Source organism: Camponotus floridanus, unplaced genomic scaffold (assembly GCF_003227725.1).
Source record: "Camponotus floridanus strain SB8 unplaced genomic scaffold, Cflo_v7.5 scaffold124, whole genome shotgun sequence".
NCBI lineage: Eukaryota > Metazoa > Arthropoda > Insecta > Hymenoptera > Formicidae > Camponotus > Camponotus floridanus.
In genome coordinates this window covers 174547-191536 of record NW_020229242.1, presented here as the reverse complement: position 1 = coordinate 191536, position 16990 = coordinate 174547, and the positions used below count along the sequence as shown (strand labels likewise).

The following is a 16990-nucleotide window of genomic DNA, read 5'->3' as shown; positions in this document are numbered from 1 at the left end:
CCCCCCTCGGGGGGGTTCGCCCACGAGGTTAGGTCGTGTGGGTGGGGGGAGGACGTCCGGTTGACATCGCTACGGCGCACCCGGTCCTCCTCCCAAACACCCGAGTAGGCATCCGGTGGAGTTTTAGTGGGTATACTGGTCCTTCAGACCAGGAATCCCACATAACCCGCCCTCCCGCCCCGGGGTGTTCGGGTATCCATAAAGGATTTCTCCACCGTTATCAAAAAAAAAAAAAAAAAAAAAAAAAAAAAAGGAGAACATGATTTGTAAAGAGATCATCAACGCATCTTCGACCTCCTCGCAAAATATATTCTCCTGATAATATAAAATAATAAGAAACAAATTTTCGAAAATTTTTACGCTTGCGTTATTAGGAGAACATGATTTGTAAAGAGGTCATCAACGCATCTTCGACCTCCTCGCAAAATATATTCTCCTGATAATATAAAATAATAAGAAACGAATTTTCGAAAATTTTCACGCTTGCGTTATTAGGAAAACATGATTTGTAAAGAGGTCATCAACGCATCATCGACCTCCTCGCAAAATATATTCTCCTGATAATATAAAATAATAGGAAACGAATTTTCGAAAATTTTCACGCTTGCGTTATTAGGAGAACATGATTTGTAAAGAGATCATCAACGCATCATCGACCTCCTCGCAAAATATATTCTCCTGATAATATAAATTATAAGAAACGAATTTTCGATAATTTTCACGTTTGCGTTATTAGGAGAACATGATTTGTAATGAGGTCATCAACGCATCATCGACCTCTTCGCACAATATATTCTCCTGATCATATAAATGATAAGAAACGAATTTTCTCAAATTTTCACGTTTGCGTTATTAGGAGAATATGATTTGTAAAGAGATCATCAACGCATCATCGACCTCCTTGCACAATATATTCTCCTGATAATTTAAATTATAAGAAACGAATTTTCGAAAATTTTCGCGCTTGCGTTATTAGGAGAACATGATTTGTAAAGAGGTCATCAACGCATTATCGACCTCCTCGCAAAATATATTCTCCTGATAATATAAAATAATAAGAAACGAATTTTTGAAAATTTTCATGCTTGCGTTATTAGGAGAACATGATTTGTAAAGAGCTCATCAACGCATCGTCGACCTCCTTGCAAAATATATTCTCCTGATAATATAAATTATAAGAAACGAATTTTCGAAAATTTTCGCGCTTGCGTTATTAGGAGAACATGATTTGTAAAGAGGTCATCAACGCATCATCGACCTCCTCGCAAAATATATTCTCCTGATAATATAAAATAATAAGAAACGAATTTTCGAATATTTTCACGCTTGCATTATTAGGAGAACATGATTTGTAAAGAGGTCATCAACGCATCATCGACCTCCTCGCAAAATATATTCTCCTGATAATATAAATTATAAGAAACGAATTTTCGAAAATTTTCACGTTTGCGTTATTAGGAGAACATGATTTGTAAAGAGGTCATCAACGCATCATCGACCTCTTCGCACAATATATTCTCCTGATCATATAAATGATAAGAAACGAATTTTCTCAAATTTTCACGTTTGCGTTATTAGGAGAATATGATTTGTAAAGAGATCATCAACGCATCATCGACCTCCTTGCACAATATATTCTCCTGATAATTTAAATTATAAGAAACGAATTTTCGAAAATTTTCGCGCTTGCGTTATTAGGAGAACATGATTTGTAAAGAGGTCATCAACGCATTATCGACCTCCTCGCAAAATATATTCTCCTGATAATATAAAATAATAAGAAACGAATTTTTGAAAATTTTCATGCTTGCGTTATTAGGAGAACATGATTTGTAAAGAGCTCATCAACGCATCGTCGACCTCCTTGCAAAATATATTCTCCTGATAATATAAATTATAAGAAACGAATTTTCGAAAATTTTCGCGCTTGCGTTATTAGGAGAACATGATTTGTAAAGAGGTCATCAACGCATCATCGACCTCCTCGCAAAATATATTCTCCTGATAATATAAATTATAAGAAACGAATTTTCGCAAATTTTCACGTTTGCGTTATTAGGAGAATATGATTTGTAAAGAGATCATCAACGCATCATCGACCTCCTCGCACAATATATTCTCCTGATAATTTAAATTATAAGAAACGAATTTTCGAAAATTTTCACGCTTGCGTTATTAGGAGAACATGATTTGTAAAGAGGTCATCAACGCATCATCGACCTCCTCGCAAAATATATTCTCCTGATAATATAAAATAATAAGAAACGAATTTTCGAATATTTTCACGCTTGCATTATTAGGAGAACATGATTTGTAAAGAGGTCATCAACGCATCATCGACCTCCTCGCAAAATATATTCTCCTGATAATATAAATTATAAGAAACGAATTTTCGAAAATTTTCACGTTTGCGTTATTAGGAGAACATGATTTGTAAAGAGGTCATCAACGCATCATCGACCTCCTCGCAAAATATATTCTCCTGATAATATAAATTATAAGAAACGAATTGGTTTGTGGGCTCTTAATGCTCTTTACTTAATTATCATGTTGTTAAATATTTTTCTATATTCGAGTGTCACCGTGTGAATGAAGGCAAAGCTATGACATGTATAGCCGCTTGCTATACGTCGTCAAGGCTAAACATACATATTAATTGATAATTCTCTGCCGAAATATTTTGCGTACTATATATACACGCGACAGTTTAAGTTATAGAAGTATATTTTATTTTAAATTAATTAATTATGAACGATTGATGTATCACGGAACAATCGCGATATATCGCAAACCACCATCATGTTTCGGAGAGCGACCCGCCCATCGCTTCGCCGCGATCGTAGTATCTATATTTAATTAATTAATCGAACGATTACATTCCGATTCATCTTTTCGTTCGGTATATATAAGTATTTAATCAATTAATCGAACGATTACATTCGGCTTGCCATTTTACTCGCCGCGTTACAGTGAATATCGTGCGAGATAGGCAGGCAACATGCGCGGCGTCGTGCACGATTTCGACCGTCCGCGCGCAGACGAAAAACAGCGGATTTATATCTCGACTTCCAGACGCGATTTCGTTCTTTTTGCATAAAATTCTACACCATTTCGCGGCACTACCGTTTAAATCTCGTCCCGATCGCTTGAAGAGCGGCTGACTTACAGTGAATATCCGAAATTTGCTTCTTGGACTCACACTTAAATGTAATATTTATACATATAATATAAATATATAATATAAATATATAATATAAATAATAGCAAGGTAAAGAGAGAACATATTAATATTTTTATATAATAAATTATTATTAATTAAATTATTTATATTTTTATTTATATTATTTATATTATCAGAGGGACATATATGTTATCCTCTGAGAACCTTCGTGGACATTTGTTTTGTAGTTCATATTTTGTTGTTAATGTTCATAGAGGGAGTATCACTTCCAGGGATAAAGCGAGCCACGACATCTCTCAGTCTCTCTGTGCACGCTCGGTCGTCTTCGGTCAGCTCCAATCAGCGTTGAGCGCATGCGCATCGCATCACCTCCACGCTGTTGACAGATATGACCAGAGAGATCTGCACTATCGGACGCCATTTTTGTTCCATCTTATTGAGATCAAAATTGCGGTACTTTGTTAATCTAGTGACTTTAGTTCATGGTTTATTCTAGCGACCTCTATACATATTTAACTTAACCTAATCAGACATAAATACATAACCTATCCGACATTGTTTCGCAATAATTCGGTAACGCGTTAAAGTGTATAACGAATACTTTTTTGTAATAAAATATTTATATAAAATATTATTGACGGAAAGAAATTTGATAAAGAACATGGCAGTAGTGATAGAAACCACTATAGGAGATTTTACAGTAGATCTCTATATCGATGAACGTCCTCAAAGTAAATATATTTAATGTTTTCTCTCTTGTGATAGAGAAAATTTTTTTTCATATATTTGTTATTAATTTACAAATTGGACAATTTTTTTACATTAAATATAATTAAACACTGTATTATTTTTACATTAAATATAATAAAAACTACATTAAATAAATGTTTTTAACATTAAATATAAATATAAAAATATACACATGAACATAAACTTATATATGTGTATATAATTAGAAAAAATACAAATATATATATTACATAACTATATCTTGTTTTTTACAGCTACGCGGAACTTTTTAAAGTTGTGCAAGATCAAGTACTATAATTGGAATCTTTTTCATTCGGTGCATACTAATTTCATTGCACAAACCGGAGATCCTACTGGTACTGGGAAAGGTGGAGAAAGTGTGTACGGAATCGTATTGGGCGAAAAAGCTCGTTATTATGAAGCCGAGCATATGCCAAAGATTAAACATAACAGGATAGGTCTGTTATCTATGGTGAATTGTGGCAACAATATGCTGGGTTCCCAATTTTTTATCACGCTAGGACCGGAACTCCAGTCTTTGGACAATGAGCATTGCGTGTTTGGAGAGATCACAGAGGGATTGGAGATTATTCTCAAGTTTAACGAGGCTATCTGCGATGGCGATCAAAGACCTTATCAAGACATAAGAATATCTCACACTGTCATCTTGGAGGATCCGTTCGACGATCCTGTGGGACTCGTGATTCCCGACAGAAGCCCGGAGCCGACAAAAGAAGCTTTAATGGTATATTACATCTCAGAAATTATAAGTTTTTATCGCATTCTTGTCAATTCTATTCTTATCAATTTGTACTTTATATATTTTTACATTTGTTTTACATAATTAAATTTATAGATAATTTTTCGCTCCTCAAGCCCGATTAATTACTGATTCTTATAGATAATCTTCTCTAATTTATATATAATTTTATTTATTTTGAATAAGTTTTGACATTTTTATTTTTTTAAAAAAAGTTTTTGTCATTTCTAGTTATTAATTTTTATGTATCTTGTATATATTTATAGAGCGACAGAATTGGAGCGGATGAGGCAATCGACGATATGGGTGGTATGACAATAGAAGAACTGACGGAAAATCAGAAGGCCAAGGAAGCAAAAGCAAGGGCCACGATATTAGAGATCGTTGGCGATATACCAGACGCGGATATTGCCCCTCCCGAGAATGTCTTGTTTGTATGTAAATTAAATCCAGTCACGACCGATGATGATCTCGAAATTATCTTCAGCCGTTTTGGCAAGATTATTGGGTATGACTCTCATTTTCATAAAAAAAATGTTGGTTACAAATCGTTGTATCCTTTTTCATGTTGTGAATTAATTATTATAATTTGTTGACTCTTTCACGTATAGTTGCGAAGTTATAAGAGACCACCAAACGGGAGACTCCTTGCAGTACGCATTCATCGAGTTTGCCGATCGTAAAAGTTGCGAAGACGCGTATTTCAAAATGGATAATGTCCTGATCGACGATCGAAGGATACACGTGGATTTCTCGCAGTCTGTTGCCAAAATGCGTTGGCGAGGCAAGGGTAAAGGTATCCGATACTTTGACGAAGATGATAAGAAACGCGATAACTATTCCTTTTTGAAAAAACCTGAGACATCACGCGAAAGGAACAATGACAACGGTAAAGATAGAGAAGACGGAAAGAGAAAGGAGAGCTCGCGCAAGGATCATAGAAAGTATGAGCGCAGGAAAGAAGATAAAGATAAGAGAAAGGAAGACAGATCTTACGATAGATACGAGAATGAACGAAGGGATAGAAGGAAGAAAGAGGAACGACGGGATAGAGATAAGGAGGATCAGAGAAGAGACTACAGCGAAGACAGATCAGAAAGGAGAAATAGGAGGGATGAGAACAACGACTGGAGAAGAGATCACAGCGAAGAGAGATTGGAACGAAGGAGTAAGAGGGACGAGTATAGCGATAGAGAACGTCGACATCGTGATAGCGAGAGAAAAAGGAATGAAGAAGATGATACTAGGTATAAATCGCACAAGTATAAAAAAAAACGGTGAAGGAAAAAACGAGATGATGTTGATGATGTTGAAGAAAATTCAAGAACTTAATATTCCTAAAATATATATATATCATTATTGTGAATAACGTGAAAACATTATGAAGATAATTTTAATTTAATCAAGGAAGAATTTAATAAAGACAAAACATCATTTTTTGATAAAATGAATATTTGTAATTTACATCTTTTTTGTAACGATTCATTTATAGAAAAGATGTTTCTTGCGAATTAAATTATCTCTATGACTACAAACGCGATTTTTACACAAACATATAAAGGCACATTGATAGATTTTATTATCCGAAATGCATAGATATTTGAATTTAGGTATAAATCTTTTCTGTCGCATCATCAAAGTGAATAATGAAATAATTTTAGAGGATCTGTAATTCAAACCTTTTTTTTTACACCAAAATTGTCAGCGTTCTTTCGAGTACAAAATATTCGAAAGCACGATATCCGCAGAGATATCGATCGACGGATGTGCTTTCTTTCTCGCAAATCTCTGAACGACGGAATCGATAAGGCCACGGGAAATTCTACGGATTCTACTGATACCAGCGCAGTAATAAGTAAAGCTATCGAAACCATAGACTTCGTTCGTTAAATAAGGCGCGAAGTCTCCCATAATTTCACGATGAAAAGAAATAGCACGGCTTGTCGCGGAGCAAACGGCCGTATCAAAAATAGAGAGCAAAGAAGAGGGGATCCAGCGGCGAGATACTGTTCGAACATCGCCGTAGATTCGAGGAGGAGTATCGTTTCTCACAAAAGTCCGAGTCGAAAATCTCGCTTCACCTCACATGTGAAATTATTATAGGAACGATTCACATTTCGCTTTTACACGTGGACACGTAGATAATATAGCTACGCAGCCCGTAGTAGGATGCCTTTTCTTTGGTGATGTCGCATTTGGTATTCTTTTGCATATGGAAAGTACATTAATGCATTCCGTCTACCTCGCGATATCGCTTTGCCCGTTTCTCCTCGCGTGGGAGAGACAGGAAGTAGGAAACACATTGGAAACGAAGTCGAGAAGCAGTTCACCTCCCTGAATCAGAAGATTGGAATACAACGGTCATCATTATTACCATCATTCAACAGCGGAATTCTGTCTCGTATTAACGTCTGATAACGTTAATTTCGCCGCTTTTATCAAGAATCTCTTTCGGCGAATTTCGAACCTTGTACTCTTTCGCGGGAAACGTTACCCCATCTCGCACGCTTATTCTTAGAGAGCCTTATTCTATAGCTTCGCTAATCACAATATCCACCTATATCTGTATATTACAAGATTTTCGAAAGAAAGTTCAGTTTAGCTGCGCCGTGTTACGCGTTACATATCAAGGGAGAAAAACAATCGGACTATGGATTATATAAGCGCGCACGCATACATATTAGACGACTACACATAACACACAAATAAATACGGTAAATTATATTAAGAGATATAATATAATACGCTATATATGTGTGTGTGTGATAAAAAATGAATAAAATTCGAGAGTGTAAAGTGATATATCTTTACATGTAAATTATAATTTAAAAAAAAATTATATATATAGTCACACATAATAATTTTATACTTTGGCGTTTTACGTTTATCGCTTCGTTTTTTTTCTTTTTCTTACGCATGAAAAGACTATCTCGATCTCGTTACCAATTATTGTAAAAAGAGATATATTACGGATCTACATATAATCTACGCGCGGATTTCGAGGGAAGATTATTACATTATGGTAAAGCTATGCGAAAAGAAGTATCGTCTCTACGATGATAAAAAAAGAAGGAAGAAATACGCGAATACGCGTATTGCGAGGATTGCAAAGGAAAGTTCGCGATTCAGTCTCCCCTCCTTTGTCGAGGAGTCTAGATCAATTCAGGAGCTTGGGAGTTGTGTTTCTAGCTTGGATAGTTTGTGATCAAATTAAACTATCCACGGATCCCTTTCTCTTCTTTTCAAGAAAGAAAAACCGGAAACTTTTACTCTGTTTAAACAAAAATGTTTCATGGAGATCCGCGAGAAAAGGCACTTTTGACATATCTTTCCTCCCATCCTGTGTTAATAAGGCCGCTGTGATCGGATCGCGAGATGCGACTAAGGAAAACAATTCTTCTTTCCTATTCTACCGAGAGTTACTTTGGTAATGACTAGGTCATACACTACATCGCTACATCGTTAATTATAACTCGTGTGTCGTTCGTATCCGTCTTATGGCTTGCACGATATTGGCTTACTAAACAATGAATAGTAATCGTAATGGCGCGACGCAACTCTAGGCACTTTCTTTTCGTTATGGCCGATTTCTCGCATCGCGTACAATACAATCTTACGTTTACAAGCGACAAATCAATCAAACGAGCATTATATGAACGAATATCAATGAAGTAGTGTTATTTAATAAATAATGTAAAAACAATATATCAAATTATATATTAATTATAAGTTAGAATTTTTTTAAATAATTATAACAAAGTAGTTTATACAAATTTTAGATATAAAAAGAAAGTTAAAATAATTAATAATGATGCTCTTTCGACGCTCATTCATTGATATTCATTTGACGATTCGTATGACGTACTCGGTTGCTTAATTTGGCTTATGTAACTTGCACAGATTACGTTATAAAGTTAACGAAAACTGGAGATTGTCGATCGAAACTCGCTTCGCGAAAACTTAGACTTGCTCGATATCGAATCGATTCTCGAGCCCGTATTTACGCTCGTTACGTTAAAATTTTCCTTATCTTTAAATCTTCAGTCAAAAATCGTATGTGAAGAAGAGAGAAGAAGAATTCAAGACTCATGCATGTAAGAGAGCGACTAGTTTTTTTATATAAAAATTCTGATCCGATTAAATCAATCGTTGAACATAAAAATAGGGATGGTGTGAGGGAAAAGATTGGGCGTGTCTATATGCTTATTTAATTAACGAGCGTCAGAATCCATCCGTGGCAACGATATCGCATATCCTGTGAAGAGAGCATTCTCACACTTTTCAGCCCAACGAATAATTGTTAGAAAACAATATTCGTATACTAAAAAAATATGTGAGGTGCAAGTGATTGGATCGGGAATCGAGCCTTTCCAGGCAACTGTTCTAAATCACTGAGCTATCCAGACCTCACATCTGATGCCGCTATTCATATAACACAGATATGCGACTTCAGAGCGAGATTGGAATCTCACGTGATGGATGCTATGTCGATTGCCACCGAGGATCCAGCAATGAAATCGTGTTAAATCGCCGGTTGAAACACAAGTATTATCATCTCGACTTCTCAAGATCCTATCTTATCTATCTCAAGACTGATGTCTCGGACTAAAAAACGTACGGCGCGTAAATGCGGGCTCAGAATTGAATACGATAGTTGGGACGCGGTATCGACCTCGCCTTGGTCGGCGGCAGGGAGGCCGTCGACGCCTCGCTGCTGGCGGTTCCGCCGGAATCGCGGCCGCCGCTCTTGCTGCTCACGATGCTGCCGGTGCTCTGGCCGCGAGAAGAGGCTCCCGTCTGTTTCCTCAAAGTGTTGCCGCCTGCCTTGAGAGCAGTTACCGAGCAGGACTCGCCGTCACTCAGTCGACCGTATTCGCCGATACGAGGACGAGATGACGACGGGGGCGGAGGCGGTATGAAGGAGCGGCTCTGAATCTCCCTGGGTTTCACTGCGAAATCCGACACGCAGTTATTACTGCCGGCAGCCGAGGATTTCTTGCGACCGCCACCCGTGTCCGCCTGCAACCTCTCGTATTCGTGACCACTGCTGCTTGTCGTGCCGGCTGATTTCTTCAGCGTATTGTTGACCATAAAGCTCTCCACGGGGCTCTTCTTCTTGCTGCGCGCTACCTTCGCAGCGGTGTCGAATCTACCGTACTCGATGCTGCTGCAGTTTCCGGAAGAATCGCGCGTCTTTACGCCGCTCTTCGCGCCGGTTCCGTTCGTCGCGTCCAGCATTCCTGGTCCGGGATCGGACTTTTTGCGCGTCTCCGTGTCGCTCAGTCGACAATAGCGGGAATTGCTGGTCGTTTTAAGCGTCCTCGGCGGTCGCGGTAGCGAGCTGGGTGGTAGACTCCCGGCGCGGCGCGGCTCACCGCCGGCCTCCGATGTCATTCGCTGTCGTTGCGAGCTCCTGCCCTGCTTCTCGAGCAGCATCATGTCTTCGGTTGGTTTGCCACCGCCGTCCGATAGCCGCGAGATAGTGCCCTTCAATCTGGCCGCCGCGTTCGCGAATTCGATTATACTCGGCGATACCACGTCGCCACTACCGGACGAATCATCCAGCAGCCGGCTCTTGCTCGAGGCGGTGCTCGAGGTACCTGTGCTATCTACACCCGCCAGTAGTGGCTTGGGTATTTTTCCTTTTCGCGATGCAGTGCCCGGATTAGAGAATCCTGGAAAACAGCAAAGTGCCCGCTGAAACAAGAAACAAAGAACGCACGGGTTGCAGATAGGAGGCCGGGACCTGGAAAAGGGTTAGTGCTCGCTGTATAAAACGCTCGCACATGCACATTCGAGGATATCTCGGAACGGGTAAGAGGGAAGTTAATGGGCTCAGAAGGGATTAGTGGAGCAATTCGAAAAAAAAGAAAAAGAAAAAAAAACACATAAAAAGAATTAATTTGTGAAATGTAAGATCTATTTAGTTCAACACAATTTCGATACTAAAAAAATGCTAGATTAATTAAAAGAGGAACTTACATACATTTGGGTAATAATAACACGAGTTATTTAAGTGTTATTAAAAGTATTACACGATTATCGATAAATACAAAAGAAAAGAAAAAAAATAGATTGAGATTATTGTGTTATTAAATCACACAATGTTAATTTGCGATTAATCGATTAAATAACTTCAATCAGAAAATAGTCAGTATGTAACGTTTCTCATTCTATAAATGATTAAAACTTTAATCTCGAGATCTTTTCAGTATCTTCTTCAAACGTATATACCAACTATTGACCAATTCAAGACACGCTTTTGATTAAAAAAAAATATAAAATATACTTCTACAGCAACACAAACACAAGAATACCTTCGCATGTTTGACCTGTAATATTTTCACGATCAGCGGTGATTATTAAAATGTTGCTAAAGAACTCAAAGTATGATCCAAAAATTAAAGTATCTCTATTGATTAAAAAAAAAAAAGATAAATATATTAATGCGTAAATGAAATATAAATATTAATGTAAATCGAAGCGCATGTGTGTGTCTAAAAAATAACGGATATGAAACAAAAATAAAATTCAATGAAACATAGTGATGCGATTTATACAAAATTCTCGATCATCACCTAGATATCTGATAGAAAACGATCACAGATGGACACGCTTAAATTATCATACCTTGCTAAGCAATTGAGAGTCTAACTCTTTCAGTTGATCGTCGAGGCTTTTATTGGTCTGTTCAAAGCTGCCCTGTTTTCTATATTTGTAACTGTCTGTGACACCGTAGGAGCCGGTGCTGCCGTAACCACTACCCCCACCGAGTACGCTGCTCACTTTTCGAGAAAAGGAGAGCGAAGGAAATTACCATATAAATATCGTACATTGTGAAAAAGCATCGCAGGGGGATTTCAAATTGTTGAAATCAAATGTGTTTTCGAAGTGCAATTTTTTTACCGAGTTCTGGCGTGCTTGTCAGCGCGGTGTGATGATCCGCCGACGTACTCGAGTGCGACGAGTGTGCGGCAGGATAACTGCCTACACCGCTACTACTACTGCTGTCCGCTTTATCGTACGTGTGTTTTTGCAACACTCTGATCATGGCGTCCCTTTCGGCCAGTTTCGATTCCAAATCTTTCATTCTATCGGATAAGAAACGAATCGATTGATTGACGAAAGATCTGTTTAGTCGTTAGATGACGTACAAATAGATTCATCTTACCTGGATTCAAGATCAGCCAATTTCTTTTGCGCAGCATGCACCTCGTCCATATGTCTCATCTTCTCAGAGCGTGCCTCGGCTATTAATTTCTCCGCGTCTTGACTGGTCTTTTCCAGTGCGGCGATCTTTGCGTCTCTGAATAAAAGTATGAGCGTAACGAAAAGAAAAAATAACACAATATGTAAAGCTCGAGAACTGTACTCACTTTGGTAAACTAGCTGCGTCGATGGCCGCTTGCCTCAGCGCGCTTTCCTCCAAATAACGTTGTTCCCATTTGGCCACGTCTCCTTCGAGAGACATGATCTTCTCGTCCCGCTCGCGCAACCGTCGTTTCAGATCCGCGATGGTCTCGCCATTCGACGTCTGCTCGTTGCCATTACCTCCACCACCACCTCCGCTTCCCTCGCGCAACTCTCTCTCCAGCTGACCTCTCAATTGTCTTTCTGTCTCTTCTCGTCTATCGCTAGACGCTTGAAGCGAAGACAAAGCTCGTTGAAGCTGACCGACTCTCTCCACGTACATTTGCTTCTTACGACACTGTATAAATGAAAAAAAAACCCTTTTTTTAATATATATGAGACGAAAAATTTTAGACTCTATCTTCAAAAGTTTAAACGTTATTATATTAATGAAATTGAAATGAATCTATTGATGAAGGATATCTGCTATAACTAGGATATTTAATATAATACTTTATCAGTTAAATTAATTAAATCAATTTACTTCTTCCTCGAGCCGTACGACATTGCCTTGTGCATTAGTCAAGGCGGTGTCCAGAATGTCAATGTGCGTACGTTGCTCTTGCAAAGTAGCTCGCTGAGCGGCCAGTTCGATCTCTTGTCTTTCCTTCGCAGCGGTTAATTCTTTGTCTAAAAACAGAACAAGAGTACAATTACGAGAAGGTTCAGATTAACACTTAAATTCTCAATCGAATTGAAACTCTAATCGTACTTTGAGTGATGAGCTGCCCAATGAGTAATTCGCGTTGCGTTAGCTCTTTTCGCATAGTTTCGACGATCGGTGGACTGTCTGTACGCGCGGACAGCAAGTCGAGTTGGTCTCTCAAGGCGCGATTCAGCTCGGTCAATCGACGACAATCGTTCTGCAATCTCAGTCGGGCGGCGCGTTCCAGCTTCTCCCGTCGCTCGCACGAAGCTGCCAGTTCTTCATGAGCGCGATGAACCTTGGCTATCTCTTGCTCCAACTTTTGCGACTTGGAAACTTTATTGTAGCAGCGCTCCAATTCTAGCTTCAACGCGCTATTCTCCTGAATTATTATCTGAACCATTTCCGATGGTGGCCATATCTCGGTCGTCTCCCTTTCTACTTCTTCCCGTCCCTTTGTCTGTGGTCTGTAAAGATTTAATCGAGTCAAAAAAATACCTCGGTACATGTTTGGACGTTAGCGCGTGAAAAATAGAATTACCGGGGTGATCTCATTCGAGTGAGATACAATTCCTCCCTGAGAACTTTGGACAGATCGGGCTGCGATCGCGATATAGTCAACTTCTCCGTCGGCCCGAGAAATTTTTGCTTGTTGAACGGTATCAGGGTAGATATATAGCACGGCAGCCTGTTTTCGTATTCATTATCGCTCTGCTTTCCCCCGTCGCCATCTCTTATTCTCATCTCTCCCAATCTCATTTCTAAGCTGCCTCCACTATTGGTGTATGGCGGCACCTTTACCTCTTTCGCGAGGTGTTTCAAAACCTACAACGTATTCAAATTATTATTTATGTTTCTTTTGAAACAAGTTTGCTATTATTTATTTTATTAATTGATTATTATATTAAAAATCTGTCACACCTGAGATTGACTGAGATAATCATCCGGGATATCTGTAATTTCCTGACAACTACTGCCACCAGATTGTTCGTTAACGTAATCCTCGTGCGATAAGTTGGACAGAGATTGCATCGTAGGACTGTTGGTGTGGCCCTTGCCATTGCCATCGCAATACAAATAGCCCACGTCTGCGTGTTCTCTCACCACGCCCGATAATCTACCCACCCAAATGAATCAGATCACAAATATGTAGACACACATATACACACACACACACATACACACACACACACACATACACACACACACAAAAGATTAGTAGATTTTAAAGTAATTAAAAAATGTTTACCTTCCGGACGGTATCCATGAGTTATCGTCATTGGCGTTATGTATGATCAATGTGTTGTAAGAACTCGTTGATACATCCAAACTGCTTCTATTCGAACCTACGCTACGATTGCTCAAATTGTCCTTTAAACTGTTTCGATTTGAGCCATTGATGCTGTCCTTCAGGCTGTTCCGATTCGAGCCATTTAAACTTTCCTTTAGGCTGTTTCTATTTGATCCATTTAAGCTGTCTTTCAAACTGTTCCTGTTATGCAGATTGCCCTGTAGCATGACAAATTATCTTAGTCTTACAAAATGATGCTGAATCATAAAGTTTTATTTGTATTCTATTGTTTACATTCTATTAATTACAATTCTTTTACAATTATTTTCCTTTATTATTATATTTTAAATGTACCTGAATATTTGGTATATTTTCCTTGTGACTGGAAGACCTAGAGGGACTCTGCTGCTGATTCTCCTGACCCTGCGGCTCTTGTCGCGCCATGTGCCTGATGACGTATCTCTCTTCATTGCTTAGATTCTCATTGGATGTGGAAACATCTGTCTCGCTACCGCTCAAGCTTTGAGGAAGACCACCTGCAGAGGAGAGACGCACCTTATTTATCATCTTTCTGAGAATAGTTATCCATATATATATCGTAAATCTTGTAGTCATCTTATCGTCACTGCCACCTTTACGAAAACGATGATTTATCAAGACACACCTTGCATGGACAGTTGTTTCCTTTGCAGATTGTTAGTCGGGAATGGGAGGAATCTGTTTCCTGGCTGTAGCGAGCTCATTTTCGCAAAGTTCGGCTCATTTGACGTAGATTATTCCGTGCGCCCGTCTAAAAACACACACAATTAAGAAGAAAAAAAGAAACGGGCTGCCCTGCAGAAAGAGGTGCGAGGAGAAAGAAAGGAAGGAAAAAAAAAAGTATAATCGGATTGAGATATCCGCGGACCTCGTGTTGCGAACTCGGACTCTAAACTCAGGTAGACCCTCCGACGGATCTCCCGGAGAGTCGTATAAATAAACAATAGAGCGCATCGTCTCGTCGTCGTACTATCGTCATCGGGGTGTATCTGCCAACCAGCGAGCGCGCGGGGCTCGTGAGACAAAGTGACAAACGACACCGAGCCTCGATTCGAGGCCTCCGGTCCCCGCGCGATTTTACTCACTCGTTTCGAAACTGCGATAACACCAAAGCCCAGTATCTCTCCGTGATTATCTCCGATAAATTAGTACACTCTCCACTTGTGTCCGTACGCGAGAAATAAAAAGAACCGCTTGCCACATTCCTCGCCAGGCGGCGCTCCCGGCGAATTTAGGCAGGCCTCTCAACGCGCGACTTTGGCCGATTGGAAACCGAAAACCTGTCAAATAAAAAAAAAAATTATTTTTCTTTTCATTTATTTTTCTTTCTATTTTCCCTCATTAATTATCTCGTTTTCCCACGTATTTTCCTAATATTATTGCTACTTTAGTCTTACTTTAGTCTTCTCTTAATTTTATTTTCTACGCATGCCGCAAATACACCCTTAACTGGAGTTGTTCGAATAAAATGCATTTTTTTTTTCATATTTGAGATGTACAATTGTATATTTGGAATATTGTAATATTATAATATTTGCTAATCGACTATTATTATCTCTATGATTTTGACGAAACGCGCGATACCTGTCAAACGAAACGAAACACCGTAGAGTGACAGTCAATCCTCGATCAGCTGTTCATTGAAAAATTGACGCTCGCCATGTATACAAGATTCTCCCGTCGACTTTATCAAATATTCATGTCAGCGGATTTTTTGCGCAAAAACCCATCGATAGATCTGTGTTATTATCAGCGATTTATAAGAGTCATATCTGATTGTCCAACAGGCAACCGTGCGTATCACTTTTCTTATTGACTATAGAAAATCTAAAAAAAAACATTGATTAAAAGTCTATCGAGATTCAGATCGTTAAATGCATTTTGTTTGTTTTTCGCTTAGCGTTGTTTTGTTTCTTCATTTATAGCCTCTTCAAAGATCATTGATAGATTATTGTTAGAATAGAACATATAGAATATCTATAGAAATCTATAGAATATTGTTACTATTATGAAATAGACTATTTTATCTAACGATCGTTCTATTGATAAGATATATAACTTTTCGATATAACTTTATAAGTGATACGAAGTTTATACTCGTCGAGTTCGCCTTATCGAGAAGTGGACACTGAGATTCACTGTGAAAACAGAATGGCACTTAACGTCGATTACAAGCAGCTTTTGGAGGCGCAAAAGGACGAAAATATTCTCATCGTCGATGTTCGCGAACATGCGGAAATAAACGAAACCGGAAAATTACCCGGAAGCATTAATATACCAAGTAGGATCCTTCTCTCATATCTACAAATTCTTTGGAAAGTTCATGCTTCTCGTTACATGTTTCTTAAACAATATAACATAATGATATAATAGTTATTGTACCTCAATCACAGAAGTAATATATATAATATTAATGTACTTATACAGTGGATGATGTCAAAAATGTATTCCTAAATCTTTCAAAGGAGGAATTTGAGGAACGCTATGGCAAACATAAACCCGATAAAGATACAAAAATTATATTTAGCTGTCGATCTGGTAGAAGAAGCGGGATAGTGCAAGAAACAGTGCAAAAATTAGGATATACAAAGTATGCTGACAATATTTTTTATTTATTGAAATTTAGACTAAGACTTTTATGGAACTATCTTAGTCTATATTTCAATTGAACTTACTGTATAGAATCGTATAAGCAATGATTTGTACCAAAACATCCGTTTACCTATTCTACAGGGCATATAATTACACTGGAGGTTGGCTGGATTGGGAAGACAAGCAAAAAAAAAACTAAAAACAGAAATATTTAGCATTAAAAATGTATCTTGAATTCATTCACTGTTATTTTTAAATCACATTGCAATGATTCTAGAATATATTCTACTTTTACAAATAAAAGATAAATATTATTAATCC

At 38.3% G+C, this 16990-nt stretch overlaps 3 protein-coding genes across 4 annotated transcripts; 2 read left to right on the top strand and 1 right to left on the bottom strand.

The window, feature by feature from the left end:
• The first annotated feature begins 3711 nt into the window (after positions 1 to 3711).
• On the top strand, positions 3712 to 7022 carry LOC105258331 (peptidyl-prolyl cis-trans isomerase sig-7). Its single transcript, XM_011269541.3, has 4 exons — positions 3712 to 3912; positions 4186 to 4676; positions 4958 to 5199; positions 5303 to 7022. Exons 1-4 carry the CDS (start codon positions 3843 to 3845, stop codon positions 5970 to 5972), a joined length of 1473 nt encoding a protein of 490 aa, XP_011267843.1. The 5' UTR covers positions 3712 to 3842; the 3' UTR covers positions 5973 to 7022.
• On the bottom strand, positions 6382 to 15681 carry LOC105258333. Of its 2 annotated transcripts, XM_011269543.3 has the most exons (14): positions 15662 to 15681; positions 15163 to 15357; positions 14703 to 14828; positions 14393 to 14574; positions 13997 to 14256; positions 13669 to 13864; positions 13289 to 13572; positions 12814 to 13214; positions 12586 to 12731; positions 12068 to 12399; positions 11863 to 11997; positions 11598 to 11782; positions 11322 to 11476; positions 6382 to 10388 (listed from the first exon to the last, which is right to left on the bottom strand). In XM_011269543.3, exons 3-14 carry the CDS (start codon positions 14779 to 14781, stop codon positions 9327 to 9329), a joined length of 3417 nt encoding a protein of 1138 aa, XP_011267845.1. In that variant the 5' UTR covers positions 14782 to 14828; positions 15163 to 15357; positions 15662 to 15681; the 3' UTR covers positions 6382 to 9326. The 2 variants fall into 2 exon arrangements, with proteins under 2 accessions (XP_011267845.1, XP_011267846.1); XM_011269544.3 differs by lacking the exons at positions 15163 to 15357; positions 15662 to 15681 and adding an exon at positions 14946 to 15139.
• Positions 15549 to 16972, top strand: LOC105258332 (rhodanese domain-containing protein CG4456). The gene is made up of 4 exons (XM_011269542.3): positions 15549 to 15870; positions 16158 to 16358; positions 16505 to 16667; positions 16811 to 16972. The coding sequence occupies exons 1-4, from the start codon at positions 15738 to 15740 to the stop codon at positions 16866 to 16868; spliced, it is 555 nt and encodes a 184-aa protein (XP_011267844.1). The 5' UTR covers positions 15549 to 15737; the 3' UTR covers positions 16869 to 16972.
• The last annotated feature ends 18 nt before the right edge of the window (positions 16973 to 16990 follow it).